The sequence below is a fragment of the Oikopleura dioica genome, chromosome PAR, assembly GCF_907165135.1.
Source record: "Oikopleura dioica chromosome PAR, OKI2018_I68_1.0, whole genome shotgun sequence".
NCBI classification, from domain to species: Eukaryota; Metazoa; Chordata; class Appendicularia; order Copelata; family Oikopleuridae; genus Oikopleura; species Oikopleura dioica.
This window is the reverse complement of record NC_137293.1, coordinates 3,256,633-3,282,715: the sequence shown is the minus strand read 5'-3', so window position 1 is coordinate 3,282,715 and position 26,083 is coordinate 3,256,633. Positions and strand designations below refer to the sequence as shown.

Here is a 26,083-nt window from a genome sequence, read left to right as displayed (position 1 = left end):
CTGATCCGGACAAATTGATGACAATGACTTGGGAACGAGTTACTCGCTCTCTTCGCCCGGAACTTCGACCACTTTTTTGTAAATAAAATGACTCTCGAGATTAATGACTGTATTTACCCGTAAGATCTGTAGTTGGACCGGCGATTTGTCTGATCATCATGATGGTCCGAATGCTCATCTGTATCTCCCTCGGCATCGGCCGTTCTACGAGTCTTCATCTGATTTCGACAGAATGTCTTAAAAATGCAAAATGATAAAAAAAATGAGTGTTTATCGCTTTTTGTATTGACAGGCACGAAAGTTCAACGCAGGCAATTTGGCTTTTGGCTCAATGTCGCGGAACTTCTTCAAAACCAAAAGTGTGAAGTGAGTGTTGCTGTCATTTTCGGATACCATCGTGTAGCCATAAGACCCCAGGGCTTTCTTGAATTTCTTTTCATTCTCCAATCTGAAAAATGAAAATAAATGAGGGCTTGATATCAAAATTGTACCTTGATTTGACCTCCGCAATGATCAATTTTCCGCCAGTTTTCGTTATTCTATTCGCTTCTTTAATAAATTCATCGACTCTTTCTGCCATCAAGGCGAGGCAGAAAACAACACAGTCGGCTTCGTTTGTTTCAAGTGGCGTTTTTCGAACGTCACATGCTGTGACTCGCTCGTTGTGTTTCACCAGGTCAAATGAGTGAACCTACAGATAAATTTCGCAATCATGGAGGAGAATAAGTGTGTACCTTGTGCTTGAGTGACGCAGATAATTTGGCTTCCCCGCAGCCCATGTCGACGATCACGTGGTTTCGGGGGAGCTTTTTGTCGATGTAACTGATGATTAAGTCGACTGGATTAACCGGCCATTTTTCTACCTGCTTTGCGAAACCTGAAATGTTGAACACATTTTCAGAAGAATCAGATTTATATTCTTACCTTCGTGATAAATTTTCGCCGCATCTCCAGCCAAAATCTTTTTGCAACTTTTATCGTCGCTTCTGTACAATTGCTCGTTGATAAATCGGAATTCCGCCGCCTTCAACTGTGTCTCGAGCTTTTCTTTCAACGCTCTTCTTCGCGCCAATGCGGGGTTAACGGGCTTGATTTCTGGTATTTCTTCGTTGTCTTCCAACGCGGCGAAGGGATTGTTTGAGGGAGAAACTTCCATTTCTTCTGAGTCCGATTCTTCGTCTTCTTTTTCGACTTTTTGTGGCTTTGAAGGAGTTTTTGGGGGTTTTGAGGAATCGTTCTTTTTCTGAATAGATAAATTATCTAAGATAATGATGGTCAGATTTCATTATTTCATAAAAAATAAGGACTCCGTAAAAACGATAAAAAGGAATAAACCTTGTTGATAACAATTATAATAATAGCTACTCAATAGCGCGTACGAGCTCACCTTTAACTTATCCTTCTTCTGGCCTCTTCTCGACTTTTTCTTTTTCTGTAAGATTTCCTTTTTCTTTCCGATCTTTTCTTCATTATTCTTCGCTTTCTGTTCCAAGATCTCTTTCACTTGTTCTGCCTTCAAAATCTTCTTCTCCTGCCATCCCGGATTCTTGAATTTGTTCTTTCTCGACTTTTTCGCCACTTTTCCCTCTTCAACTTTTTCCACGACTTCCGTCATTTTCCTTATCAATTTTTGCGTGCAGCGCGAAATGCGCGAGATGCGCGTTTAGCGCAAATAGCGCCGCCCGCGCGCAAGCGCGACCAATAATCGCGCGGCAGATATGGCGAAAAGACGTGGCACCAAGCGCGCAATAAGGGGGAAATTTCAAGATTTAGTCGGAGTCAATCATTTTAGAGAGACTTTTGGAGAAGGAAAATTGAAGATTTAGAGACAATCGACTAACTCATTATTTAAGTGTCACAAAATTCGATTTAAACTTACAATTATCGTCATTTTATGCCTTGAAATTCTTCTTCACGCATATTTGTTCGGAAATGTTATTTTTCTTGTTTTCAGAATATGAAATTGTTCGGAATTTTTGCCCTGATCGGTAGCGCTCTTGCCGAAGAACAAGCTGCTCCTACTGAAGCACGACTTCTTGTGTCAAAGAAAACAGAAACCAAAATCCTCGCCGAAAATGTTGATATGACCTTTACCTACAAAATCTACAACATTGGTCAATCCGCTGCTCTTGACGTAAGCATCTACCGTCAAATATCGTTTAAAACCCCGTTTTAGGTTGAATTCAACGAAGAAAACTTCGCCAAGGACTGGGCCGTTGTTAGTGGAGATGTCAAGGTACTTCCTCTCCTTATTTAAATGATCTTCATCGTTGATTTCAGACAAGCTGGAGCAAGATCGAGCCAGACAGTTCCGTCGTTCACGAAATCGTCGTAAAGCCACTCAAAGCCGGCGCACAGAATATCACCTCTGCTGTTCTCAATTACAGACCTTCTGGTAAGGAGCAAAGCCATGACAATTCTTCAAAATACGTATTTTAGAAAGCGAAGAGACTGTTCGATCCTTCTCGTCAGACTACGGAGTTGCCAACATCATTCCAGAAACGGAATACCTCCGAAATCATGCATCACATGGAGTTGTAAGTTCATCAATATACAAGAATATTTGCTCTTATTCAGAAGCAACGAGTAAAACTAAGAGAATCTTCTTGACCATCAATTTTCAGGACTGGTTGATCTTCTTCATCCTGACCATTCCATCCCTTCTCTTCCCATACATGCTCTACAACAAGTCCAAGTCTCGCTACACGAAGTCAAAGAAGAACTAAAAAAAAATAACTATTTCAAGTTTCCAAGCTGCCGTCAAGTGACTGCTTGCTCCAAAAACAAAAAAATCTGTAGAAAAAGGAGCAATTTTACAAAACTTTAAACAAGCGATTTACACCTGTGCAATACGACCCAATTACGAATATTCAGTTCATATTCGCAACAAGCTTAGAAATAAATTAATTATTCCTAAAGTTACTTTTGTGTCTTCTTTTTGGCAGCGCGTTTTTATTTTCGCCGATGTAGTAAAAGCAGGACAGCCATCATTTTATTTCACTCTGAAAAGAGTGATCTTTACGAGTTATTTTGACGAACCCGTCAAAAGTAAGAGAATGGCATTTCTTGATAAGAGGAGGACTAGGAAGGGCTTATTAATGAAAAAGAGTGTCCAGAAATAAGGACCCCTTGAGAATAAGTTGGGCCCTCTATTTTTTGTGATTCGCAATTTTTGAAAGCCTGAATCAGTGTTGTTTCTTTCGCAGATCCGATTGAGTACACTGTTGGACCAGAAAGTCTCAAAACTACCATAAAAGAAAAAGAAGATGAGCAGTCAAACGCGGCAACTAGAAATGTCTCCACTGCAAGCTGGGATAGCATAGAAAAACCCGAAGAATCAGATGATAGAGATAATTTTGGATGGTTCGAATGTTTATGCTGCTGTTGCATCAAAATTTGCAATAAAATTTGATATTTATTTCAAACCTTGCTTCTTTTTCGTTTTTTAATAACACAGGTCTAGGTATTCGTCTATTACGCAATTATCAAGATATCTTAATGTTTGCGCTTTATTTGTATGTTGGCCAAGTTCACTCTCGGGCCTTGTGTACTCATTTGGCTCCCATCGTCATCCTTTTTCGAAAAGCAAAGCTAGAAAAGAGAATGTCCACTTTACAAGAAATTCCCGAGGATAACCGAGACGAGAAAAAAGAGCCAGAAATCAGCATGTAACGCTTCAAAAATTAATGAGAAATATTTTGATTTATTTGGTATTCCTTTAGTGTTCCAATAAAAGATCCTGATGAGATTATTCCACCATGTACAGTCGTCTACAAAATTCTCCTTGCGATCGGTTTGTTTTCTTTGAATAACAGATTTTCCCAATTTTCAAGGATTTCTCTATATCTTCATCGTTAGTCTGGGGATCTTATCAAGCGCCTTCCAAGTTTTGGGCGGTGCATCTCTCAACCGATTCCTCGTAGATTATCAAGGTCAGCTAGAGTTTTGATCTAGAATTGATATCATTAAGATACTCTTTCAAACCCGCTTTGTGGTCTTATAATTGGAATTATTGTGACAGTTGTTGTTCAAAGGAACGGAGTCCTTATCAACCGTATTGTACTCAAAACAAGAGTCGATTTGGCATCTCCTAATTGAGCTCATCAACATCAACCTCAATCATCATCACCATGGTCGGCGCACGCATCCTTACCGTGCCCCAGGAAAGGGCTCGTCTCTCAGAACATCTGAACTCAAACAATTCGAATAAGTTGCCCTCGTTATAGGCAATTTACATGGTGATGGGCTGCAACGTCGGTACTTCCATCACGAGCACTCTCGTTGCGTTTGGTAATGCAACTCAACGCGCTGAGTTCGGCCGGGCAATTGCTTCAGCAGTGGTTTTGTCGATGTATAATTTGCTCACGGCAGTTGTCTTGCTTCCTCTAGAAATGGCGTTTCAACCACTGCATCGTCTCACAGCAGCGTGTGTTCTTTCAATTGATCAAGCAAATACGTCTGCTGTTGATGAAATCAACAATCCTATCGAAACAATCACAGGTTCAATGTTCTTCTATCCACTCGATAATTCTTAGGTCCACTAAAAAGCAAAATTATCGCCGTCAACAAAGCAGCCCTTGGAGACGAGTATTACAACGGAAGTTTCGTCGCTTACTGTGGCAAAACTATCTCTTCTTGCGCTACATTCTGCGGATTGAGCGATGAGCGCTGCATTGAAAACAACGAGGATGCGTGTTTGGAAGCAGATCAGTCTTGGAGCTGCAGTTGGAATGAGCGAGATAATGTTTCTTCGTTTCTTGCGATGTTCGGCGAGAATTGCGCAAGGATAAACGATCATATTTTCACAGGCAAGATTATTCACTGAATCACCATCTTCATTTTTCTCTAGGAGCTTGTTATTCCGATACTGTTGTTGGCTTATGCACTGTTGCTCTTGCGCTTGTGATCATGTTTTACTCGGTAAATGGCTGTCTTATTTTTGTATTCGAGTCAAAAATTGTAGCTTGCAATGATCGTCCGAAGCTTAAAATCCGTCCTCTCCGGACACATCAATCGGATCATTCGAGAATATATCGACAAAGATCTTCCGGGTATTTTCCGCCCACTTACCGATTATATCTATGTTATTGTTGGAATTCTGATGACTGTCGCTGTCCAAAGCTCCAGTATCGTTTGCGCGGTAATCACTCCACTGTGTGGAATCGGCGTCATTTCTCTTGAAAGGGCTTATTCTTTGATTGTTGGTTGTTGCATTGGGACAACAACGACGGGGTTGATTGCTGCTTTGGCAAATTTGGGGGATGGATTTGCTGAATCGATGCAGGTTTTTGCCCTTTTTCGTTAATCTTTGTTAAAGATTCAGGTTTCGCTGGCTCATCTGTTCTTCAATATGGTGGGACTTCTCCTTTGGTTCATTGTTCCTGTTGCCAGAAGACTGCCTATTCGCTTGGCTCTTTGGGCAGGAGCGGAGACAGAAAAATATCGGTGGTGGGCATTTTGTTACATTATCGGACTTTTTGTTGCGATCCCGGGTTTGGCTTTTGTGCTCTCTCTTGTTGCTCCTATTCTTACAGGAAGGGTTCATTTTAATACCAAGTGTGTCTTCTTTTCTTTTGCAAAACAATCCTTGAAGGCGTTTTATTCCTCCTTGTCTTCATTATCATCCTGACTGTCGTTGTCATCAATCATTTGCGTGACTCAAAGCCTGAAATTCTCCCAGAGGTATTTAGACAAAGTATTAAAGTCCTTTAATTTTAGGTAATTCGCGATGACTGGAAAATCCTACCCATCTGGCTGCGCTCCCTTAAACCTTACGACGATGCTTTTTGCAACCGAGCAGTGGTAGCTGCATCCGCAGTTCGCTCTAGAACAATTTCGAGGTCTTCAAAGGGTGCTCGATCAAGAACTGTTTCGAAGAACGAGACCGGAGTTGTCAACGAAGCTTATCAGCGAACAAAGATTTAGGGTTCTCCTCATGTATTTATTTAAAATGCTGTTAGTTTAATTGAATAAAAAAGCAGAGAATTAAACGGGAGACAGTTCGGTTTCGTCTGTAGAAAGATGCACCAGACAAGGGCAGCAGCAAAGTGTACATACATGAATGTAATCGCACAAGCACCTTTCGTATAGATTTCAAAATATGAAAAACTAGCTAAAGTGAGATCGATATCTTTTCCTAAAAAGTCCAGCCTTTGATTCTTCGCCTTGAAATGACTCTGGCTGATTCTTCACTAAACATGCATTTTGAAGTTCATTAGTGGGCTACTACTTTTTAATGAAAAAATGCTGACGTTCCTACAGTGGTTTTTGAGTTTCCAAGAAAGTCAGTTCGCGGAGGATAGAATTGAAGAAGAAGATGCATCTCTATCCGTTTTTTTCAAGTCAAAGACTGTCTATCGAGTCGTATTAAAATGAGACAATAAGGGCTTAATTCCACACTTCAACTTGCAAAAGCACTCATTAACATGCATGAACACGATGATGAAAGGTTATTCCCGCTGACAAAAGAAGAAACGGATATTTTCGATGAGAAATATAGACAAAACACACGTAGATTCTTAGTAATTATGTTTTCCTTTATTTGTGTTTATATTTTATGGATGAAGATTTTTTGACGATGAATTGTTTAACATTTGGCGCAGCAGCCTTTTTTCTCGAGACTTCTTTCGATCGTTTTTCTGCATTTGTTTTTCTGAAAGAAAAGATGAACTAGAAATATATGTGTTGCTTGCGTACGTCGACTGCTTTCTTCTTTATCGTGTCCTGTTGATTCGACTGAATATCCCACATCTTTCTGTAGTGGTTGTTTAGGACGAAGAGATCGAAATGGTTGCCGACTTCGGCGACTTTTCCGTCTTTCAAGACGATGATTTTGTCGCTCTTGACGATCGTTGATAGTCGATGAGCGATAACGAGAAGGGATTTGTTCTTTGTGGCTTTTTCGAGCGATTCCAAAATGCGCTAGAAACGAGATAACCTAAGGTTTTTGAAAGCAAATCTCACCTGTTCGGTTACAGAATCCAACGAGCTTGTTGCTTCATCGTAGATTACAATTTTCGGATCTTTCAAAAAGCAACGCGCAATAGCAAGTCTTTGCTTCTCGCCTCCAGAAAGTTTGACTCCTCTTTCGCCAACTACAGTTTGGTAGCCTTGTTTCATTTCCGCAACGGATCGGTGGAGATCAGCGACTTTCGCGGCCTCGATAATTTGATTCTCCGTCGCGTTCAGGTTTCCGTAACGAATGTTGTTGTAAATTGTGTCGTTGAACAAAACTGAAATGAAACGCGTCAAAAGCTGGGATTGGAAGATAGTTACTACTGGATGAAAATACGTTTATAGTTTCATACGATACTTACCCGGTTCTCTTGTTGACTACTGAGTGCTTATTCTAGTGTTTAGACAAGAAAGCGTGACAGAAATACTAAAAGAAAAAAATGAAATGCCGAAAAATGTGGAAAAAAGAGGAATGAAGAGATTTCTTACCGCAATCTTGAGGAACCACCCCGATATTTTCTCGAAAGGATTTCAAGTTAAAGTTTCGGATGTCCTCCCCATTCACTTCAACTGAACCCTCAATCGGATCGTAGAATCGGAAGAGAAGTTTCGCCAGTGTCGATTTTCCAGCGCCAGAACCACCAACGATTGCGACTCGTTCGCCGGGAGAGATGGAAAAGTTGACCCCGTCGAGAACGATGTTGCCATTGCCATAGGCGAAGCGGACGTCTTTGAATTTAATGTCGAGTTGTTTTTCGGCCGATAGAGTTTTCGGACCTTCCTCGAGCTCTGGATTTTGCTCCATCAGCCGCCACATACTGTCAAAATCAGTTCTTGCTTGAATCAAGTCTCGATAAGTCGAGCCAAGGAAGAAAAGCGGTCGTTGAATTTGCTGGAAATAGCTTGCCATCATCACGAATTCACCAATCGTCAATTCTCCATTCGCAATCGATCCTTGTCCGAAATCGACGACGCCGGCGACCATTGCCAAGTTGAAAAGGAGACACGAAGCCAAAATCGCCAACTGACCCATGTTCAGGAGCGCCAGTGTTCGATCGGTCTTCAACGCGGCTTCCTCGAATTTGGCGAGTTTTTCGTCGTATCGTTCTGTTTCGTATTTTTCGTTGGCGAAGAACTTGACTGTTTCGTAGTTGAGGAGCGAGTCTGTTGCAAGATTGCCTGCTTCCATGTCTGCTTTGTTCATGGCGATTCGGAAGGGAGTTCGATACTGGAAAATTACAGTGGCTTTTGTAGGAGAATATTTCTTACCTGGGTGTATTTGATTGAGAAGGTCGCATAAACAAACATCGCAAGAAAGAGGGACAAGGCATAGACAGCTCCGCAAAAATACCAAATAAAACCGCCAGTGCAAATTACTTGAAATAAAGCCGGTAAAAAGACGATGCATAACGCATGGAGAACAGTCGCTATTGCTCGATTTCCCCTGTCCACAGCCTGAAAACGAAATTAATTCAATTTCCTTCCCTCTTTTTCGGAAGAGAGCAAATATTTATATTGCATGAAAATTATGTAAAATGAACGTACCTTTAAAATCGCGCCAGTTTCGCGATTAGTGTGAAAAGCATGATCAAGTCCAAATAATTTTTCGACGAGCGCTTTTCCAATTTTACGCGTTGTGCTTTGTTTCACTTTGGCGAAGGTGTAAGATTTGTACTGATCAATAGTCGGTTCCATCAATTTGACGGCTGCATAGGTGACGAAAGGGGTCGATAGAGCAGCAAGGGTTTCGGCGGTCGAGATGACATCTTTTTCGTCGATTGCTAAAAAGATTTTGTAAACAGAAAGTTAGGTTTGTTCTTCTGAATCCGGGTTAACGACCTTTTCAATTTTTTCATCAAACAAAAGAACCTACCCGTTAGATAATCAACAAGATCTTTCCAATAAAAAGGAATCGCCAAGCTCAAACCCTTCGCCGCGAAAATCAAGAAGATCGTTTTCAGAACGGAGAATTTTATTCTAAAAATTTTATTTTCTGTGCTATTCTCGATATTTTTATCACCTCGTTGATCCATTTGTTTCTGAATCTGGCCAAATAAAGGGCCGAACCTTTTTTATAAGCTGTGTTGTTGTTAATTCTTCATCTTCTCCGCAATTTATTTTTATTTTCTCTTCAACTTTCACCATCGAACACATTTTTCTTCTATTTTTTATCTCTTCTTGTGGCGATAAATTTGAACTCGGCGTGCGATTTCGAAAGACTGTTCAGTGGACTCTGCAGGGAGCTATCAGACGAGCAAACAAAAAAAAAAAAGTAAACGAACGCGAGTTTATCTGAACTCGCCGCCGGGGAATTTCCTGAGCGCCGAGACTAAATAAGGAAAAAATAGGAGAGTCTCTTTTTCTTTCTCTCGTCAAGTGTGTCAAATCAATGGCGCGGTCTCATTGGATGGAGCACCTTTCGTCCTCCAGACGGAAACGCCTTCATCCCTTTTATGCAGAATAAACGAAGTCGTAAAAGAATTCATGTAGGAGTTACTCAAGCGAGAAAACAATGAGATAAGTCATCTAATGATTTATTGAAATAATGCATTTTTATCGCAAAGCTGGAGTTTTGACAATTGGAATCGTTGAATTTCGACAATTTTCGAACTTCTGCGACGATTTTGGGCTCAGCGCTGATTTGAGTTTCCCAAGCTTCTCTGAAAACGATTTGACTGTCAGACTCAGAGTCTCCCAACTAGAAAAAACTAACCAGGAGTAGAATAGCCATGAATAAAGTAGAAAATAAATGCCAGGGCGAAGAACAAGCCGAGCATTGGAAGCATGAATTCGAAAAAAGCCTCGCGCTCTGAGTAAAAATCCGTCTCAACTTCAGTGTCGTTGCTTGTTTCAATCCATTTCATCGCGATCGAGTTCGGGAACTTGCCAAAATGCGCCTAAGAAAATTAATTTCTGCTCAAGAAAAATTGGTCTTACTGTTGTGCATTTGCATTCACACTGCGCTCCATGTCGATGTTTGTCCATTTTCTCTTTCTGAACCTCTGCGAAAGAAAAAAGGTTCGATGAAAAATAATTATCTCCTGTCTTCTGCTGATTTATTTTCGCTCATCAAGTAGAATCGCGCGAATCAATTTTCGCTTTATTTTCCCGAATCTTATTATCATCAGAATCCCCCAGCGGGCTTCTTTTTTTGTCTCAAATTTACTCTTTTTCAAGGGCAAAAGATACAATTAGAAAATTAGAAATTCGTAAATTCAATTCGTAATCAATTTTATGCTATTTGCATGGAAAGAAAAAACGAGAAAATAAAGTTTTGATCGATCGATTTTATTGAAATTGTTTTGATAATAAGTATGAAGAACACTTAAAAATGGTTGATGTATGTACAGATAAATACGGCCACATGATTTTCTTCATGTTGTCGAGGCCAAGAGTAAAAATCTTTCAGCGAGAAAAAGCTGAGTTGTCGAGAAAATTATTGAAACAGATAATTAGTAGCACATGTCGGAAATGCCGATGACTTCGTTGTTGCAGCACTTGTTTCTGTTTTCGTTCATCCATTGGCTAGAAAAGAAGGATAAAAAAGAGGTCGAAAAATAGGGTTCAAGAAAAGGAAGAAGTGGTTAATCGACTTACTAAGGAAATCCGTCTCCTCCACAGCACTGATGCGGCGCTGGAATTCCTCCACCACCGCTTGGGCAGTTGTCGGGGTCTCGATTGTCGAAGTTGCCCCAGAAAGCGTGGTACTGTTCGTCGAAGATGTCTTTGACGGCGAGAGTATCCGCTACAAACTGCTTGTCGCACTGGAAGAGCGCGTTTTCGCATGTTCCAACTGCATCTCGAGTGATGAAATCGCCCTGCTTCCTGGAATACTTCCAAGTGTACTGGACGAATTCACCGATGCAGCTTTCGCCAAACTCTTCTCGGGCGCATTTTTGGCAGTCTTTGTAGCGCTTGCATTTGCTGTCCAAACCGTCCTGAAATTTTGAAGTTTTATCTCTTTAACTTTCAATATAATTTACCTTTGGAGTTCCCTTGCCCATCTCACTAAGAGGTCGATCGCCGAGCAAATAGCAGTGGCATCCGTAGGCCCAGTACTTTCTACTGTCGAACCTGTCCTTTTTCTTGAACCCGGCGTTCTTCCAAGTTCTCTTCGCCATCTGCTCGAGATCCGCGTATCTTCTCGATCCTGGAAGGCCTCGATCACCAGTTCTGGCGAGACCAAACGATCGACCGGGTGGTGATGAGTCATTCTCATCAGCTTCGACGATGCCGTTCGTCATCCAGCCTTCGCCGTCGTAGACACCGTCTTCATCGAATTGACCGAGAGCAGAAACTGCGAGGAGGGAGAAGATCTTCATTTCAAAATATATCTTCTGAAACGAGAAAAGGGAAAAAGAGGATTTTTTTAATTGATGATTTGATCGACAAAACGCGGCGCTTTTATGCGCGCGGAAAAGTGCGAGCGCAGCGCGTACTGAGGGCGCGCGCGAGGCGAGTACGAGTACTCATGATATCATTTTTATGAAATGAAGGGCGAATCTGGATTGTGCGTTGTTTATCATGTAATCCTTTCATTTTTAAATTTTCAATAACAATAGATACCTTTTTTAAAACCGACTTTCTCTCAGTAATAGATATTGTCGTGATACCCTTACCATAAAAAAATAAAATAAGGGCTATGAACAAATCAAAATAACAAGCTTCTTTGGTAGACTAAATTTAAATTTCCTTGAGCTTAGCTTAGCGTAGCCTGGCTTAGGGTTACGGTAAGGGTAAGCTTAGCTAAGGCTCTCCAATTCTGATTCAGCTAAGCCTTAAATTTGCCAAGCAAGCTTAGCTTAGATTTCCTAAATTATTTCCTGAATTCTGCTCTTTTACTTGAATCGCGAATCTCCGCAAAGTTCATCAATCAGGAATTGTCGATAACAAGAATCGTTTTCAGCGATTATTTTGACCAAAACGGAACGGTACTCGAATAAGCGTAACCAAAAATCACGGGCCAGGATTATCAAAATACTCTCTTTGCAAATGTAAATTGTAGAGCCCATTTTAGCCCATGTTATTTTCCAAAATTACAAGACACTTTGAAAAGTGATCGTGAAGTTTGTAAAACAAAAATGTTTAACAAGACAATTACAAAAAAATAAAAACTGTCAAGTTTTTATCCAGAAAGTCGTTTAATTTACATGTTATATTACAAAAACACTTATGATGTAATTTTTAATTTAATTCTAGATAAGCTTGTTTTTCCGTCCCTTTTCTTCCATTGAAAAAATCAGTTATGCTGCTCAATGGCTGGGAAACAATCAACAAGCTTCTTCGCCAATTCCTTGGGCTAGAAAAATCTCCCCCAGCTATTGAGCAACATCCTGAAGCAAGCAACTCGCGGCGAAACAGGAAGCCGATACAATACGAGGTTCAAGATGTGATCCGGAGTTTTGGACGAGACAGATCGATTCTCAGAAATATCAAAAAGATGCCGGATCGAGAAAAAGTCAAGCTAGTAAGAAGAAGTGATCTTAAAAATTTTTAAGTGTTTATCTTCAAGATTTCAAGATTTTGCGTTGTTCGATTTGTTTGTAATCAGATTAGCCGATGGTTGTTGCAACACCACGTACTTGCGATTTTAAGAAAAGCTATCACTTATTTATATCGCATGAACCCCTGTAACAAGGAGTCTGTTTATAAATTTAAAGAATCGAACGCACATGTTATAACATCACTTTTCTTCAGGTGCGAGGCATCCTCACCGTCTTCCACACTCAAGGAAAGTTCGAAGACCGTCCAATCAACTACCAAGCCTTTCGAAAACTTCGCCGCGCGCATGATCCTCTCCGGAAAGTTAACGTCTTTTGGATTCCAACTCTTTCCCCTGTTTTTGAAGAAGATATCTGAAATAAAAGCCGCAACCCTCAATTCCTCAGCCAGCTCATTTTTCAACCGCTTTTTGATTTCATAAAAACCACTCAAATTCTAAAAAACACATCAAGAAACCCTCGAAGGGATCAATTTTTTAAGTGAGCGTTTATCGTATTTGCTGTATTGCTAAAATAGAGGCCCCCATTTTTAAAAAACAGCTAGTATAGTATTTCTGAGAACACGTTTTTGAAAAGCGATAATTCTCGTTCTGACAAAAAGTTTTGAAAATATTGATTTTACGGACTTTTCTTATCAACGCCTAGTGCGCTGGTTTTTTGCATTTCTAAGCTTGTAGACAGCTTGAAATTTTTTCTCTTCGGAAAAGAATTGGATTACGCTCTTCCTAAAATTCGTTGAGTGTTCTTGGTCGCTAAGTCAAAAAGACTCCGCGGATTAAGCTTGTGTCACAACTTTAAGTCAAGACTTTAGGAGCTTTGCGCTCAAGTTTACAAAACGCAACGGTTTTTTACATTTTTCATGTTCTGGCAGTTTTTTTTTGTTAGCAGAAATTTTCAAAATAAATAGCTAAATTATCCATAGTATTTTTTAAGAAAGCAATTATTGATTTATATGAAGAATCAAATTTTAACTTGACCAACAGCTCAAATTTTGGTGGGTTCTAAAAAACGTCTGCGCCGACCGAAATATTCAAAATAGAACATCTTTATGAGGTAAATAGGGAAAGCATGTTTGATTAGGATCAAATAAACCAAGCCCCAGACCGACTCATGCAAGGATTGAACTTCTTAGAATATTACCGTAAATACTCAATTAGCGACTTCTTGCGGTCATTTCCAGAAATCATTAAATCGCACTTTTTTTATCAATTTTTGCCAAGCGTTAGTTTCTACAATTTTAGCACTCATCTAATTTACAGGAAAGATTCTTGTAGAATGTGTTGATGCTTCTCGTTTTCCTTGGGAACATCTTGTAACGGACGATTTCAAATTTAATAAAAGTGAGAGTTTTGGTATCAATTAGTCTTTGATCACGTTTTGTTAGGCGACATTGTCTCTTTTGCTTACTATAAGCACTATTAGAAATGCGGGACAAATGTAGTCATGAAAATTATATTTTTATGTAATTGATGTCAAGTAAGTTGGGTCTCATTGTATTTTATAATGATGCCAAGAGAACCCAGCGTTTTTTTCTAAAGGTGTAGGTCAGGCACGGGTTGAAAAATCAGCCAAAAATCCCAGAGCGAAAGCGAACTTTTTTTTCAAATTTTTGCGAAGCGAAAGCAAAGCGAAGCGAATTCTACTACCAAGTGCGAAAGCGAATTCGCTTCGCTTTGGTTCGCTTCGCAAAAAAGCGAGTTCGCAAAGCGAATTGAGACCCCTGAGTCAGGGTTAGGGTTAGGAACTGAAAGCCTAAGCCTAACCCTAACCTCAAGGGTTAGACTCAGTTACTTTGAGACAGTAAAAAGATGATAGAACTCTCGTTTTCGTGAACAAATTTGGTATAAGCAAGCTACTCTCTAATTCTAAATCGTAAGCATAAAACTAACTGTGATCAAAAACAAAGAACGTAGGAAGCATTTCACTTGAATCTAATTGGAACGTGGTGGAATTTAATATCGGCTTATCAAAATTCACGGGTTAAATCAATTCCGTTTCTCTTTCGCGATCATTGGACATGTTTTGGCATTTTCCCGATTGCTTCTAAATCTACAGTAAATTAACAAACTCAACGCGAGTACATAATCTTTCATGAAATGGAAACCTCATCGAGGAAATTCCATCATGTTCATTTTAGCCAAGAGCCTCGGCAATTAAAATTACAAGTATTTCTTGAAAGATAATTTTTCAGATTAAAAAAAAAACGCAACATATATAATATATCGAATTAGTTGACGCAAAATCATTTTTCTCAGAGTTTTTCAGTTCATTTTTTTTTCTTGTAATATATTATCTTGGGTTAATTAGATAATAAAGTTCATTCTAAATCGAATTGAATGAATGAACTCATGTTTCTTCCAAAAACAGCCCTCCAATTTTTCCTTATTTTCATTCCGTTACGAAAGATAACTTATCTTAGACAAGGATCGAAGCTCAAATTCAAAGTTCTTGAACGAAGGAGACATACAGGAAGGATGAAGATTGAGCCTTGCGGTTCGTTTATATCAGCGTTGAAGTTTTTCCTCTGTCTAGCAGACAGAATTCAATCCAAAAGTGTTTGCGTCTAGTTTTAAAGGCTGGGGTCGGCAAATTTGAGCCTGTGTTAAAAACCTGAGTCAGGGTCCTAAAAGAGCTAAAAGAGAAACCTAATAAGCTCTGTCAGGGCCCTGACTCAGGTTTTCCACACAGACTGCCGAACTTGAGTTTCCATACTTTTCGACTCAAAAGTTCTTGAGCAACAAATCCAAGTGACTTGGATTTTTACAACCTTGCAAAAATCCAGACTTATTTAATCATTAATCGCTTATTTGTCAACCTCTTCTGATCCAGTCTTTACAAATTCTTATTCAAGAATTGGAGTATTTCCTTTCTAAAAATAAGTCACTCTTGCGCACTTTAAGAAGCAATTCAAGAATCTGCGGTTTTTGAACATGATTTTTTATTGCGAAGTTAGAGAGTTTAACTAAATTGAATCAAGGTTCAATTTTAACTCGATTATATTCCAAACCTGGGAAAAAAAACCGTAAATCCATTTTGCCATAACAAGCGTTTACTAAATACGATGATCGAACACTTTATTTTGGGATAAAATAAATACGTGAAGTGAAAATTAGAATTAAAACCCGGATTTGATCAATTTACGCTATATTTTTTAAAAACCCTTATTACATTAAAAAATTGTGTTTTTAAAATATGCAATAAGCTTAAGTTTCGAGACATGTTTTGGCTCCTTGAAGGGAGTTTTGGGTCGTTAGATAATGGTAAAAAAGAGGGGAAGTGCAGGAAAGTAAAGCCCGGTTCCGAAATCCGGATCGCCAAGAAAAAAATCTTAGGAAGTTCTTTTGATTATTATCAGAAGAATTATTAGATAAAGCGCCTTTTAGAAAGTTCATAATGCGCATTTTTCTTATCGCAGGTCCTGAATTGATCAACCTTCAATTAATGCTAGATTGAAACAGGAAGGGCAAGCTGCTCACTTAGTAATACGGTAACCCTCCTTTTAAAATAAAATGACGCCCGCCACCTGTTTTTAAACGGCTTACAACATCGCGCTTATGATTTTCTCAAGTACCTTGCTTCAAAAGAGCTTTGGACGAATTTCCCCTTTTTGCTGACGCAATTCATTATTGGTTTTCTGCTAGATTACGTCTTCTTCACTTTTTCTCTTATGGAATTTATCCAAAACGGAAATCAAAATTCGGAAACAGACTTTGAGTCAGCATTGAAGTCGTCGGTCCAGTGCTCTGTCAGACTCAATCTCTGCTATAAATTCTCAATCCGAGGCTGGTAATACATAACTTAGTAACAGAATGAACGTATTTCAAATGCTTCTTGTTGTTGTTTGCGCAATGGATGTGAGTGGAATGAGCTTTCGACAATTTCAACGACGACGATTTCGAATGATGAGAAACAATGCGATTGTTGAAACAACTTTTAGACAAATGGCATTTCTGCGATTTCAGATCTAATAAAAATCCTACCAAAAATTATGAAGCTTCTTCTGCCAACGTTCATATCTGAGATATGACATCTCTTCATATCTCATCTATTGATATCACATTAAAAGTGTTAATGAAAGTAATAGAAATAATATTTATTCAAATGATATAATTTATGTCATATTTATAAAATAAGCAGAAGCTCAATATTTCTCAGGCAGTCCAGCGGCCGCAATAGCTTCTTCAATGTCTTCTCCTGCTTCCAAGGCCTTTATACGGTCTTAAAACATCCCTTCTTTACATTTCTTCTGAAGAACTGATCGAAGACGGAGCTAAAAACCGTTCCTGCTCCCATCTGATAATTTGCGCGACTCCTTCAATAAAAATGTTGACAAGTTGCGTTTCTGACTTTCCAAGTCTATCAGCGTTTGAGATGTCAAAAATGCCTCCCTTTGCTTCAGAGTCAACACCAGCACCTCCTCGCGCCTAGAGAAAATAAGGGTCTCTCCCCCTTTAACACGTCACCTGGAGTCCCATTTTGCCAAGAATAGCCTTGAAATCTTCCCTGGCAGAAAAGAGCGGGACCTTGACCATGCATCCAGCTCTCAAACCAGTTCCCAAGTTCGAAGGACAGGTCAAAATCCACCCAAGATGGTCGCTAAGAAACAGACAATTGTCAAAAATCAATCATCGTTAAAATTGCAAACCTATGCATAAACTCGCGGCCTTCCGCTTCGAGCACTTTTTTGATGCCTTCGGTGGCGTCGGCAAATCGGCGGAAAATGGCGGCCACGTCGTCTCCTTTCTGCATCGAGACGATTCGCATTTGATCTTCTTCGTTAACCCAGACGAAGAAATTCTCAGCTTCGTTGTGGAAAATTCCTCGGGCGTCGGGCCAGTGTCGGCCGCAGCCGGAAGAGAGGAGGAGCGTCGAGTCTGGCTCCTAGATGGAAAAAGGGAAAGAAATTTTTTCCAAAATAACCGTACCTGGAAGAGATTTCCGTTATTTCTTAACGATTCCTCTTTCTCCTCTGACATTCCGGTCGGTTTCGGGCCGTAAGATCTGGATCCATGAAGAGGGAAATAATCTCCCTTCAATTCACCCTCCAAGGATAGAAGACCTTAATTTCTTCATTTTTTTCTGAAATCAAAGAAGAATACCTTTGACAATGACTCGTTCGATTTCTCGTCGTTCTTCGAAAGAGCAGCATGGAGGAAGACGGAATCCTCGAATTGATCGGCCAGTTCTGCAGCGAGTGGTGAGGACGTAGTTGCCAGTTGGGTCGATTTTCGTTGTTGAAAGATTTTCAGGGTTCATGTCAGTTGGGTGCTAGAAATGATAAGAAAGAAATAAAGAAAATAATGAGCCTACCACAGCATCAGCAGCATAGCCATTGTGCCGACCGGAGATGACTGGATCGAAGAGCTCAGCAAAGAGCGTGTAAGATTCTTCGTCACCAGCGACCATGCCAACGGTCTTGATCATTGGATGACCGGGGTTGTCGATTCCGGTTTTGATGCAATGACCAAGGTTGACTCCCTGAATTCAAATCTCGTTTCCAATGAATTTTTGATTATCATGTTCATTTGATTGGCAAATATCTTAATTCAATTTCAAGAACTCTTGTAATTATTCAAATCCTACGGCATAATGTGGAAATATTAATTCAATATTATGCAAAAAAGCTAATTTTGCAATGCGAACTCCCCAAAGCAGCCTATTTATAGCAAATTAACAAATTAATCGCAAATTTTTGATGCTTTTGGAGAGCTTACCTGTGAAGTAGTCAGGCCTCTCAGTTTTCCATACAACTCTGGGTTTGCGATCATCACTTCCGAGAAAAAGTTATTATGTTCCGACAAATCAGGGCACTCTTCCGGCATCGCCGAGGGTTTAAAAACAGCGCCTTTCTCTTCACAATAGTACTCAGCATCACCACAACCGAGCTGAATCCACTCTGGCAGCTTTTTGATGCTCTCTGGGAGACCATTTGGCGGGTAATCTTTTGGGCAGTCTTTTGTTGACTCCTCAACCTTTGGCTTTGAATCTGAGCAACCCATATTAGCTTTTCTCTGTTGAAGAACAACTGTGGTAATCTTGAGAGTGAGAAGGATTCGAGCCCGGGCGTTTATGGAACATCCGTTCCTAAGCAACAATAATTATAAAGATTCGATACTTTTTCTTCTTCTTTTATCTTCCCTCTTGCTTCTGCCCTATCATATGACGCCCTTAATCCTGTCCGGCCAGATTCAAACATTCCTTGCTCAAAAAGAGCACTTGAACCTGCTAAGCGGCTGTTTAGAGACAAGTATAAACTTGTTCATGGATTCAAGGAGTCTTGGGAGAGTTACCATCGTTAGGTAACTATTTGCCAGTGTGATGTGAAAATTGCACGAGTAAGCGGAAATTAAAACTGTCAAGTTTGCGAGGTCGATTTGCTTTTTGAAGTATTTAGACAGAAGGCGATTGATGAAGGTTTTAATAAAAGTCATTTATTGCAGATGTTTTTGAAAAATGGATAACAAAATAAAGTTAAGAATTATTGGCACAAACCAAGAAAAGGAAGTGCTTTTTTGAAAGACCAATTAGCTTGTTGTTGTATTTGACCTACCGGCCAATAAAAACTCATATCCAAAATTTTCCTCCCTCTTCTTAGTTCGACTTCATTTATCAGCAGATGTAATCATTTACAGTATCAGTTTTATACTGGTGAAAAAAATAGTTTTGACTGCATTTTGTATATTCTTTTTATGGTTTTAGCATCATCATCAATGATACTCATATTGTATAAGCATAGAGCCTACAGAAGGTTTCCATAAATTTCATATTTTTTCTTATTTATTTTCTCATTTTTGAAATATTGATCTAGTGCGAGCTGTGACCGCCCGGTTCCAACTCACCGATTGGCCGCTGGCTAAGCCCCCGCCGACTAGTGAGTGATAACATTCCGGCCAGCGCACTAAAAGAATGACATTTTCGAAAATACACTCCGGACATAATGTTTAAGCCATGAAAATGGCTTCTTTTAGGATTTTCTAGTAGAGAAAAAATTATTTCTGATAAAGAAGAAAGAGAAAAATTATGAAACCTTGGATTCGAATTTCAGGATAAAGGTTGAAAAAAAATTTCAAGAGAGAAATTCTAGTTCTAATTATTTTTCAACCGAAACTAGCAATAGCAGTAATATTTCTGGATGTGCTAACAGTCTTTTTTTCCTCGACCGGCCCAGCTTACGAAGCAATCACGCAATTAGATCCTTCCGACATCGTCCAAAATGAGCTTCGAACTCTTTCAAATGACAATCTTACACACAATCAGAATATCTCCCTCACTTCAGTGATCAAAATGCAGCAGCAAAAATTAAAGGGGTTTGGCTTGACCCCAAATCCTCAGGTAAAAAGAGCTTTTGAACTCCCCTTGATAAATTTCAGATCGTCGTATACAATCGTGTGCCCAAATGTGGGTCGACAACGACTCTGGACATCATCAGATTTTTGAGAAAAAAGCTTCATTACAATGTTTTCAATGACATCGCTCCAAAAATGAAGCATTTCATGGAATCTGACGAGCAAGAATACGGTGAATTTCCAAAATTTATGCCCTTTTGACACAGTTTTCAGGGTTGGTCAGAAATATCACGCAGTACAAGCGACCAATTTTGTATATTCGCCACGTTTACTTCATCGACTTTCCGAAATACGGCTACAGAGACCCGCTGTATATCAACATTGCACGAGATCCAGTTTCATTATTTATTTCAAATTACTTTTACCTCCGCTTTGGTTTTCAGGTACGTTATAGTAAATGCTTTCACTATGAAAATGCTTGTTAAGACTGCGAAGAATACAACAAATGCACAAAATTGGAAACATGACATGCCGGATGAAAGAAGAGCAATGTCAATCGATGACTGTGTGAAAACGGAAGCTCAAGAGTGTGCGAGGCCATATTCGAATCTCATTCCGTTCTTTTGTGGCTCTTCAAGGTAAGATTTCTAAAATTTATTCGCGAGGAGATTTTGGGAAATACACATTGATTCGTTTGTCGAGCATATTTTTTTCTATCGCGTGCTTTTTCTTGATCTTCATGATATCCTGTTCGATCTTTCGTATTTCAGCGGTTCTATAAAAATAGTGATCTGTTTGTAATTTGATACAATTTATACTTTTCGTTGACCCTTTTCTTTTGTTGACTTCTTTCCTCTTCAAGTTTTTGGATCTTTGCCTCTGTTTCTCGGAGTTGCTCTTGTAATGCTTTACTTTCATCTTAAAAATGTTATATTATTGTGCTAAAACAATCTTTCAGACCTTTTGCAAATTCAAGATCGTTCTCTTTTTTCTTAAGATTTTCATGCATGTTTTTATCAAGTTTTTTACGCTCTTCTTCAAAACTGTCAGCCTTCTCCTTGTTATAATTGAGTTTACCCAGAGCTCTTAATTTTATGAATATCAGTATTTTTCGATTGTTCTTACTTTCCACTTGTTATTGATGCTTTTGAAGTATCGGCGACTTGTGCACCAGGCCGAGAAGGGACAACCCGCCGATTACGATTGAAAGTTCTTGCTTGTCTCTGAGCTACCTGTCCCTGAGGCGGCATTTTGAGTTTTAGTAGTTTCTTTGAGTTAAAAAAATGTCGACAAAAAGGGTAGAGAATTTAATTAAATATCATCACTAGCCTCTGTCAAAAACGTGGCGACGAAGCAGTAGCGATAGCAAAACAGAACGTCCTCGACAGATACGCAATCGTGGGAATCATGGAGGATTTTCATAGCACTATGAAAGCATTTGAAGTCGTTTCGCCTCGATTCTTCATGGGAGCATCAGTTCTTCTTGGCAAGGCGAATCAGGTCCTTCACGACAGGTAAAAGCCTCTCTTCTTCTTCCTTTCTCATCAATGTCTTCAGGTCAAAAACCGCACACAAAAAAGAGCCAGATCCAGCAACAGTCGAATACCTTCGAAAAGGGCTGAAACGTGAATACGAACTGTACGACTTCATCAAAAAGATATTTTACGAAAAGATAGAAAATTTCAAAGAACGAGGGCTCTGGGGCCCGGACGAAATTCCTGAAAACAAAAACTAGCTGAGCTGAAGCCTAAATTCTTGTCTACCAATATTATATTCTAAATTATCACTCATTTTTCTAAAAACTCAAATAAACTGCCGATACTTGTACTTACTTTTCTTTTCTTCACGAAAAATTTCCGTACTATCAATTCTTCATAACAAGAAAGAAAAAAAGCAGGCTTGATGAGTTCACGAACCAATAAATTGTTCTTTTGATTAGCGCGCATCTGGGAGATTAATAAATGTCGGCCAGGTTACTATTTTAAGGTAGCTCTTGACACTTTTGCTTCTAAAAATAGTCGACTGGGTGGTTCTGGCGTGTTTTATAGGCAATGAGTCCTGCCGGAAACTCACATTTACTAAAATCAAAACAACAAACAGCAAGAAAAAATGAATACTTTTCTCAGCTTCCTCTTTTTGACAGCTTTTCTCGCAACAATTCTAGAGGCCAAACCAATTCAAGAGCTCTCTGAATCCACCAGAACGCAGCTTGAAACAACCGTAACCTTTCCAAATACGAAAAGTAGACGAAAAACCAAGAAATTGAAGCAATCAAGGAAAATCAGAAATGATAAAAAATCAAGTCGTAGAAAATCACGATCTTGGAAAAAGCTCAAAAGCTCAGCAAGAAGCAAAGTTCATAAAAACTCAAGAAAGCGATCAACAAAAACTGAAAATCGAGAGCTCAGACGTCAAAGAAGACTGTATAAAAAACTTCCAGTATATTCATCTGGTAGAAGATTCGACAGAATTGCTAAAGAAATGCGCTTTATCTAATCAAACAACTGTTTATCATATGACTGTATATTTCGCTTAAAAACTGCCAGCTGTTAATAAAACCATTCAATTAAAAAAACTATTTTATTTGAAAGAATCTTTACATCGTGTAATTTCGATTTTCAATGCCTAAATACTCATCGCTTGGGTGTTCCGCAGATTGCGATTTCTGGCGAGTCTGTGGTCGTGACATCGCTTTCAGTTGTTCTGTTAGTTCGGAAAGCTTCGTGGATAAAGAGGTTCTTGATTGTCTTCTCAGCGATTCAAGCTGCTTGTCTAGAAAAAGAAATATCTCGGTTGATGAAGTCTTGATGTTCTATACCTGCGCTTGCGAGCATTCCAGCGACTCGGCTGATGTACTTCAGTTTTGCCTTTGGATCGGAAATCACTAGAAAATATAAGAAAAAAGAAAATCGCAAGTTGCTTCCTCACTTTTTTCTTGTTGAAGATCACGTGTTTTAACGACCACTCGGTATTCATTCTTCACAAAACTCGTTGGGTTCAGCCAGTATAGCCACTAAAACTAAAAAAATTGACTCTTGTTGTCAATTACCTTGACCGCAGATAGGGAAAAAAGAAACAAATGGACAAAAAGACCAAGAAAAATTCCAGTCAAAATCGATTCTTTGAGCTTATTTCTGCTTGAAGATAAAAGCCTTGTTTCATCCCATAATGGAAAGAGGTGCAAATTTTGAGGATCGAGGGCAAACTGAGTCAAGCAATAAATCAGCAACACCAGAATGGAGTAGATGAAGTGATAAAATCGCACTGGAAGACTTCCAATAAAAAGCTCGGTGGACATGATAAAAGCTCCAGAAACGAAACTATGAAAGTGGTAGAATGGCATTTTCAGCAGCGGGAGTTTGTAGCTAGAAATGATCAGAAAGATAATAAAAAAGGCTTCTTACCGGAAAGTATGGATGAGAGCAGTATTGATGAAAGAAAGCATCAGCGCTGTTTCAAATAAAAATTGAGAAAAATAAGTCAACCAGGAGGCGCTTTCCGAGGAGTTTTGCTCTCTATCTCCTTTTCTCAGAAGGGCAAATTGCCAAATCGTTTCGAAAGTCGACACTGCTAGAAACAGAAGGACAGCAGTATCGCTCCAATTCGGGAAAATCTTGATGTAGTTTTCCCCATTTGAAATCTGCAGAACTAAGGAATAGATCTTTCATAGAGAATCAAGAATTAAAAAATCAAGAAAAAAATATAAGAGTGATTCCCTTAACCATAAAGCCAGCCAATATCCTAGGCTCACTATTCGGTAGACAAGAAAAAGCGCTCTCGAAGAGAAGTCATCTTTCCTTGCGTTCACAAAAACACCTCCATTTCTTCTCTTGAGCCCTGTGAACCAAAAATGACATGGCTTGAACTCCCCGCGAATCTGTTTCTTAGTTACAATGACAGAAATACAGGCGATGTAGATAATTATCAAAAGGCCGAAAGCATTGACTTCTCCGAGGGAGAGAGTAAGATCATTATCTGCGTAGACGTCTTCAACTTCTCTTGGCATTTTTGCTTGGAAATTGCAAGCTCTTTGTTGTAGGAACTCCAAGAAAACGACAAAAGAGGGGGTGTCATTTCGCTATGGAAGAAAAAAAAAGAAATAAAAACTTATTTTTTAAAAAATTCTCAATTGATTGAAATATTTATTATATCAAATCAAAAGACAGGAAGCACCATCGAGGGGAAGAGAATAAAAACTGAAAGTAAAATCTTTGGCAAAACAAAAACTTTTTTATTCAACGAGCATTTTCAGTTCAAAAACGCAAGTGATAAATAACAGAACTCTAGAATTTCTTGTATTAAATATTCGAAGCTACAAATAGAATAGAAATTGGGGTAGAATAGGGTATTGAAACTAAAGGATAGGAACTAGGGTTACTCGTAGATTTTGTTGTAAAGCTGCATGTTTTTCATCTTCTGCTCGATTTCTTTGCCGATCGCCATTTTCGCGAACTGCTTTTGCTGAAGCTGGTTGCCGACTTTGTTCAGTGAGCCAGAGACCATTTGAAGTCGTTTTTCGAAGAACTCGATTGTCTCTGAAAAATGAATTCATGAGAAGAGTTCTCTTTTAAAACTTTACGTTCATCATTTTTCTCCATGAGAACTCCAGCTCCGAGCTCGACAAGCATAGGAGCTTCAACATCAATCTTTCCTCGAACAAAGAGCAGATTCGTGTAGGGGACGAAAATGTCAAGGTCGTTCCTTTCTTTCGCCGCTTTCCAGTCGCTGACGGCCATTTTGGAACCAACGTAGTTTGTGCCTGCGGATTTGAGGGAGCCGACAGCGGCGTTGAGTTGTTGAGACTCGGCATGAACTCGCTCTAGAATGGAGTAAAAAAGGGGCGTAGGGAGGAGGATCTTACTTCCAAGCTGCTGAAGTTGGGGAATGCTCAGTTCGCTGGCATTGATTGATTTCTGCTTTGGAGCTTCCTACGAAAGAATGAATTAGATTTTGCTAAGATTACATAGCAAATTTCAAAAATTCTAGTTTTTCAGAACTCAAAGTTATCCGAAAAGATTTTCCAATTATAAGACAGTTTTTTTTGTCTCAAGAACTTTATTAGATTATTGTCTTTTTCGTATAAAATATTTAAAATATATTTATGATGGACTTTTTAAATATTTTGAATAAAAAGATTCATTGAACTAAAGAATTCTAAGTTCAAATTCCGGCTGACCTCTGGTGCCTGCTCTGGGGCGGCGGAAACTTCAACAGCGTTTTCTTCAGCAGTCCAGGTATCCATTTTTCTTTCTCTAGGGCTCCTTTGTTTGAGTTGAAAGTAGGTTTGATTTGTTTTGAAAGGGAAAAAGCCGACCACTTTGGGTTATCCGCTGCGTGGTCAGAGGCGAGAAACGGAGCCTACGGGCGGACTATTGCCGTGTCGAAAACGGGCTCAATCGAAACGAAATAGGCCAATTTGAGCTTTTGTTTGAGCACCACGTTTTTACCGTAACGTAATATTTACTCATCATTATGCACCACGCCCACGTGTAACATCGTTCTTCCAAAATGAAGTAAATCGTTATTATGATTACGTATCATTGCTAATAAAAAGAAATTATTGTAAATCATTCGACGAGACTTTTCATCATATTCTTATTTCTTTCATATTATGAATAACTGCAGTATCCTTTGGACAGAAAGTCCTATTTGATGAAGAAGGTGATGTTAATATCGAAAAACTTCAATATTTGCGGACAGGGTTCCAATTTTAGTTGAGCGATGAGCGGTATTTGAGCGTGAGCGAGCAATGAGCGAGCGGTGAGCGGTCGCTCGCTCGCTCAGATCAAAGCCAGATTATTTCCGCTCGCTCACCCGCTCGCTCAATTGAGCGAAAGCAGTTGAGCGGAGTGAGCGGCGACTAAGCATTAGTGGCATTTTTCTTGCAATTCTATTGGTCCCCTGCGAGTGCATCGCGAAATGATCACTCAGAGCTAGTCAGACCATTTCATGCTCTGATTGGAAGAAGCTTAAAAGCTCCCTTTCTACTCGAGGAATACCAGAGAAAAAATCAGAACCCTAGTCCCCCTTGGCCTCCCTATCTTTTTTTTAACCTGAAATCTTTGACACACTTATAATAAGGCCCTTATTGTAAATGAGCGTAGTCTGTGGTAATTCGTCGGGGTCGCCCCGACAAATGAAAGATGAAATAACGGTTATTCGTCGGGGTTCAATCCCGACAGATTGAAGATAAAAAACACACCTATTTGTCGGGGTCGAACAATTGAACAATTGTATTTTTGGTCTTCAATCTGTCGGGATCGACCCCGACGAATGACTGTTATTTCATCTTTCATTTGTCGGGGCGACCCCGACGAATTACCACATACTACCTAAATGAGA

General features: G+C 39.4%; 9 protein-coding genes across 9 annotated transcripts; 4 read left to right on the top strand and 5 right to left on the bottom strand.

Annotated features, from left to right (window-relative positions):
- Positions 1 to 268: 268 nt before the first annotated feature.
- Positions 269 to 1,647, bottom strand: LOC145702475 (ribosomal RNA-processing protein 8-like). The gene is made up of 5 exons (XM_081779707.1): positions 1,388 to 1,647; positions 925 to 1,243; positions 735 to 877; positions 492 to 691; positions 269 to 448 (listed from the first exon to the last, which is right to left on the bottom strand). The coding sequence occupies exons 1-5, from the start codon at positions 1,613 to 1,615 to the stop codon at positions 271 to 273; spliced, it is 1,068 nt and encodes a 355-aa protein (XP_081635833.1). The 5' UTR covers positions 1,616 to 1,647; the 3' UTR covers positions 269 to 270.
- Positions 1,648 to 1,930: 283 nt separating this feature from the next.
- On the top strand, positions 1,931 to 2,922 carry LOC145702998 (translocon-associated protein subunit beta-like). The gene is made up of 5 exons (XM_081780300.1): positions 1,931 to 2,134; positions 2,177 to 2,236; positions 2,281 to 2,395; positions 2,440 to 2,537; positions 2,625 to 2,922. The coding sequence occupies exons 1-5, from the start codon at positions 1,958 to 1,960 to the stop codon at positions 2,724 to 2,726; spliced, it is 552 nt and encodes a 183-aa protein (XP_081636426.1). The 5' UTR covers positions 1,931 to 1,957; the 3' UTR covers positions 2,727 to 2,922.
- Positions 2,923 to 3,596: 674 nt separating this feature from the next.
- Positions 3,597 to 5,925, top strand: LOC145701253 (sodium-dependent phosphate transport protein 2B-like). The gene is given in 11 exon segments (XM_081778477.1): positions 3,597 to 3,668; positions 3,723 to 3,793; positions 3,834 to 3,932; positions 3,971 to 4,031; positions 4,097 to 4,500; positions 4,536 to 4,808; positions 4,850 to 4,920; positions 4,964 to 5,284; positions 5,324 to 5,558; positions 5,594 to 5,682; positions 5,719 to 5,925. Coding segments are annotated over 11 exon segments (1,896 nt in total). The 5' UTR covers positions 3,597 to 3,603.
- Positions 5,926 to 6,519: 594 nt separating this feature from the next.
- On the bottom strand, positions 6,520 to 9,333 carry LOC145703590 (iron-sulfur clusters transporter ABCB7, mitochondrial-like). The gene is made up of 8 exons (XM_081780970.1): positions 8,975 to 9,333; positions 8,828 to 8,931; positions 8,500 to 8,735; positions 8,224 to 8,409; positions 7,444 to 8,182; positions 6,964 to 7,232; positions 6,697 to 6,921; positions 6,520 to 6,652 (listed from the first exon to the last, which is right to left on the bottom strand). The coding sequence occupies exons 1-8, from the start codon at positions 9,106 to 9,108 to the stop codon at positions 6,587 to 6,589; spliced, it is 1,959 nt and encodes a 652-aa protein (XP_081637096.1). The 5' UTR covers positions 9,109 to 9,333; the 3' UTR covers positions 6,520 to 6,586.
- An 895-nt stretch (positions 9,334 to 10,228) lies between these two features.
- On the bottom strand, positions 10,229 to 11,318 carry LOC145703073 (uncharacterized). Its single transcript, XM_081780386.1, has 3 exons — positions 10,938 to 11,318; positions 10,552 to 10,892; positions 10,229 to 10,479 (listed from the first exon to the last, which is right to left on the bottom strand). The coding sequence occupies exons 1-3, from the start codon at positions 11,274 to 11,276 to the stop codon at positions 10,407 to 10,409; spliced, it is 753 nt and encodes a 250-aa protein (XP_081636512.1). The 5' UTR covers positions 11,277 to 11,318; the 3' UTR covers positions 10,229 to 10,406.
- Positions 11,319 to 12,199: 881 nt separating this feature from the next.
- Positions 12,200 to 12,828, top strand: LOC145701252 (uncharacterized). Its single transcript, XM_081778476.1, has 2 exons — positions 12,200 to 12,421; positions 12,652 to 12,828. Exons 1-2 carry the CDS (start codon positions 12,200 to 12,202, stop codon positions 12,811 to 12,813), a joined length of 384 nt encoding a protein of 127 aa, XP_081634602.1. The 3' UTR covers positions 12,814 to 12,828.
- Positions 12,829 to 16,690: 3,862 nt separating this feature from the next.
- LOC145701251 (creatine kinase B-type-like) lies at positions 16,691 to 18,574 on the bottom strand. Its single transcript, XM_081778475.1, has 7 exons — positions 18,170 to 18,574; positions 17,766 to 17,933; positions 17,555 to 17,723; positions 17,381 to 17,514; positions 17,101 to 17,336; positions 16,919 to 17,051; positions 16,691 to 16,879 (listed from the first exon to the last, which is right to left on the bottom strand). Exons 1-7 carry the CDS (start codon positions 18,452 to 18,454, stop codon positions 16,691 to 16,693), a joined length of 1,314 nt encoding a protein of 437 aa, XP_081634601.1. The 5' UTR covers positions 18,455 to 18,574.
- A 1,002-nt stretch (positions 18,575 to 19,576) lies between these two features.
- On the top strand, positions 19,577 to 21,511 carry LOC145702296 (uronyl 2-sulfotransferase-like). Its single transcript, XM_081779514.1, has 6 exons — positions 19,577 to 19,787; positions 19,826 to 19,973; positions 20,015 to 20,184; positions 20,228 to 20,379; positions 21,070 to 21,255; positions 21,299 to 21,511. Exons 1-6 carry the CDS (start codon positions 19,740 to 19,742, stop codon positions 21,474 to 21,476), a joined length of 882 nt encoding a protein of 293 aa, XP_081635640.1. The 5' UTR covers positions 19,577 to 19,739; the 3' UTR covers positions 21,477 to 21,511.
- Positions 21,512 to 23,949: 2,438 nt separating this feature from the next.
- Positions 23,950 to 25,119, bottom strand: LOC145703161 (prefoldin subunit 5-like). The gene is made up of 4 exons (XM_081780478.1): positions 24,918 to 25,119; positions 24,603 to 24,669; positions 24,321 to 24,560; positions 23,950 to 24,276 (listed from the first exon to the last, which is right to left on the bottom strand). Exons 1-4 carry the CDS (start codon positions 24,981 to 24,983, stop codon positions 24,116 to 24,118), a joined length of 534 nt encoding a protein of 177 aa, XP_081636604.1. The 5' UTR covers positions 24,984 to 25,119; the 3' UTR covers positions 23,950 to 24,115.
- Between the last annotated feature and the right edge of the window lie 964 nt (positions 25,120 to 26,083).

Coding starts and splice junctions, on each gene's coding strand:
- LOC145701251 (XM_081778475.1), bottom strand. CDS start 18,454: ATGGGTTGCTCAGATTCAAAGCCAAAGGTTGAGGAGTCAACAAAAGAC. Junction 17,934..18,169: donor GAGGCCTGACTACTTCACAG/GTAAGCTCTCCA, acceptor ATTTGAATTCAG/GGAGTCAACCTTGGTCATTG. Junction 16,880..16,918: donor TTGGCAAAATGGGACTCCAG/GTGACGTGTTAA, acceptor TATTTTCTCTAG/GCGCGAGGAGGTGCTGGTGT.
- LOC145702475 (XM_081779707.1), bottom strand. CDS start 1,615: ATGACGGAAGTCGTGGAAAAAGTTGAAGAGGGAAAAGTGGCGAAAAAG. Junction 1,244..1,387: donor AGAAGAAGGATAAGTTAAAG/GTGAGCTCGTAC, acceptor TTATCTATTCAG/AAAAAGAACGATTCCTCAAA. Junction 449..491: donor ATTGCGGAGGTCAAATCAAG/GTACAATTTTGA, acceptor TTCATTTTTCAG/ATTGGAGAATGAAAAGAAAT.
- LOC145703161 (XM_081780478.1), bottom strand. CDS start 24,983: ATGGATACCTGGACTGCTGAAGAAAACGCTGTTGAAGTTTCCGCCGCC. Junction 24,670..24,917: donor CCCCAGAGCAGGCACCAGAG/GTCAGCCGGAAT, acceptor ATTCTTTCGTAG/GAAGCTCCAAAGCAGAAATC. Junction 24,277..24,320: donor CATGGAGAAAAATGATGAAC/GTAAAGTTTTAA, acceptor TTCATTTTTCAG/AGACAATCGAGTTCTTCGAA.
- LOC145703073 (XM_081780386.1), bottom strand. CDS start 11,276: ATGAAGATCTTCTCCCTCCTCGCAGTTTCTGCTCTCGGTCAATTCGAT. Junction 10,893..10,937: donor TGGGCAAGGGAACTCCAAAG/GTAAATTATATT, acceptor TCAAAATTTCAG/GACGGTTTGGACAGCAAATG. Junction 10,480..10,551: donor GGAGGAGACGGATTTCCTTA/GTAAGTCGATTA, acceptor CTTCTTTTCTAG/CCAATGGATGAACGAAAACA.
- LOC145701252 (XM_081778476.1), top strand. CDS start 12,200: ATGCTGCTCAATGGCTGGGAAACAATCAACAAGCTTCTTCGCCAATTC. Junction 12,422..12,651: donor ATCGAGAAAAAGTCAAGCTA/GTAAGAAGAAGT, acceptor ACTTTTCTTCAG/GTGCGAGGCATCCTCACCGT.
- LOC145702998 (XM_081780300.1), top strand. CDS start 1,958: ATGAAATTGTTCGGAATTTTTGCCCTGATCGGTAGCGCTCTTGCCGAA. Junction 2,135..2,176: donor GTCAATCCGCTGCTCTTGAC/GTAAGCATCTAC, acceptor ACCCCGTTTTAG/GTTGAATTCAACGAAGAAAA. Junction 2,396..2,439: donor TCTCAATTACAGACCTTCTG/GTAAGGAGCAAA, acceptor TACGTATTTTAG/AAAGCGAAGAGACTGTTCGA.
- LOC145703590 (XM_081780970.1), bottom strand. CDS start 9,108: ATGTGTTCGATGGTGAAAGTTGAAGAGAAAATAAAAATAAATTGCGGA. Junction 8,932..8,974: donor GAAACAAATGGATCAACGAG/GTGATAAAAATA, acceptor TAAAATTTTTAG/AATAAAATTCTCCGTTCTGA. Junction 8,410..8,499: donor AAACTGGCGCGATTTTAAAG/GTACGTTCATTT, acceptor TTTCGTTTTCAG/GCTGTGGACAGGGGAAATCG.
- LOC145702296 (XM_081779514.1), top strand. CDS start 19,740: ATGCAGCAGCAAAAATTAAAGGGGTTTGGCTTGACCCCAAATCCTCAG. Junction 19,788..19,825: donor GCTTGACCCCAAATCCTCAG/GTAAAAAGAGCT, acceptor GATAAATTTCAG/ATCGTCGTATACAATCGTGT. Junction 21,256..21,298: donor AATCAGGTCCTTCACGACAG/GTAAAAGCCTCT, acceptor CAATGTCTTCAG/GTCAAAAACCGCACACAAAA.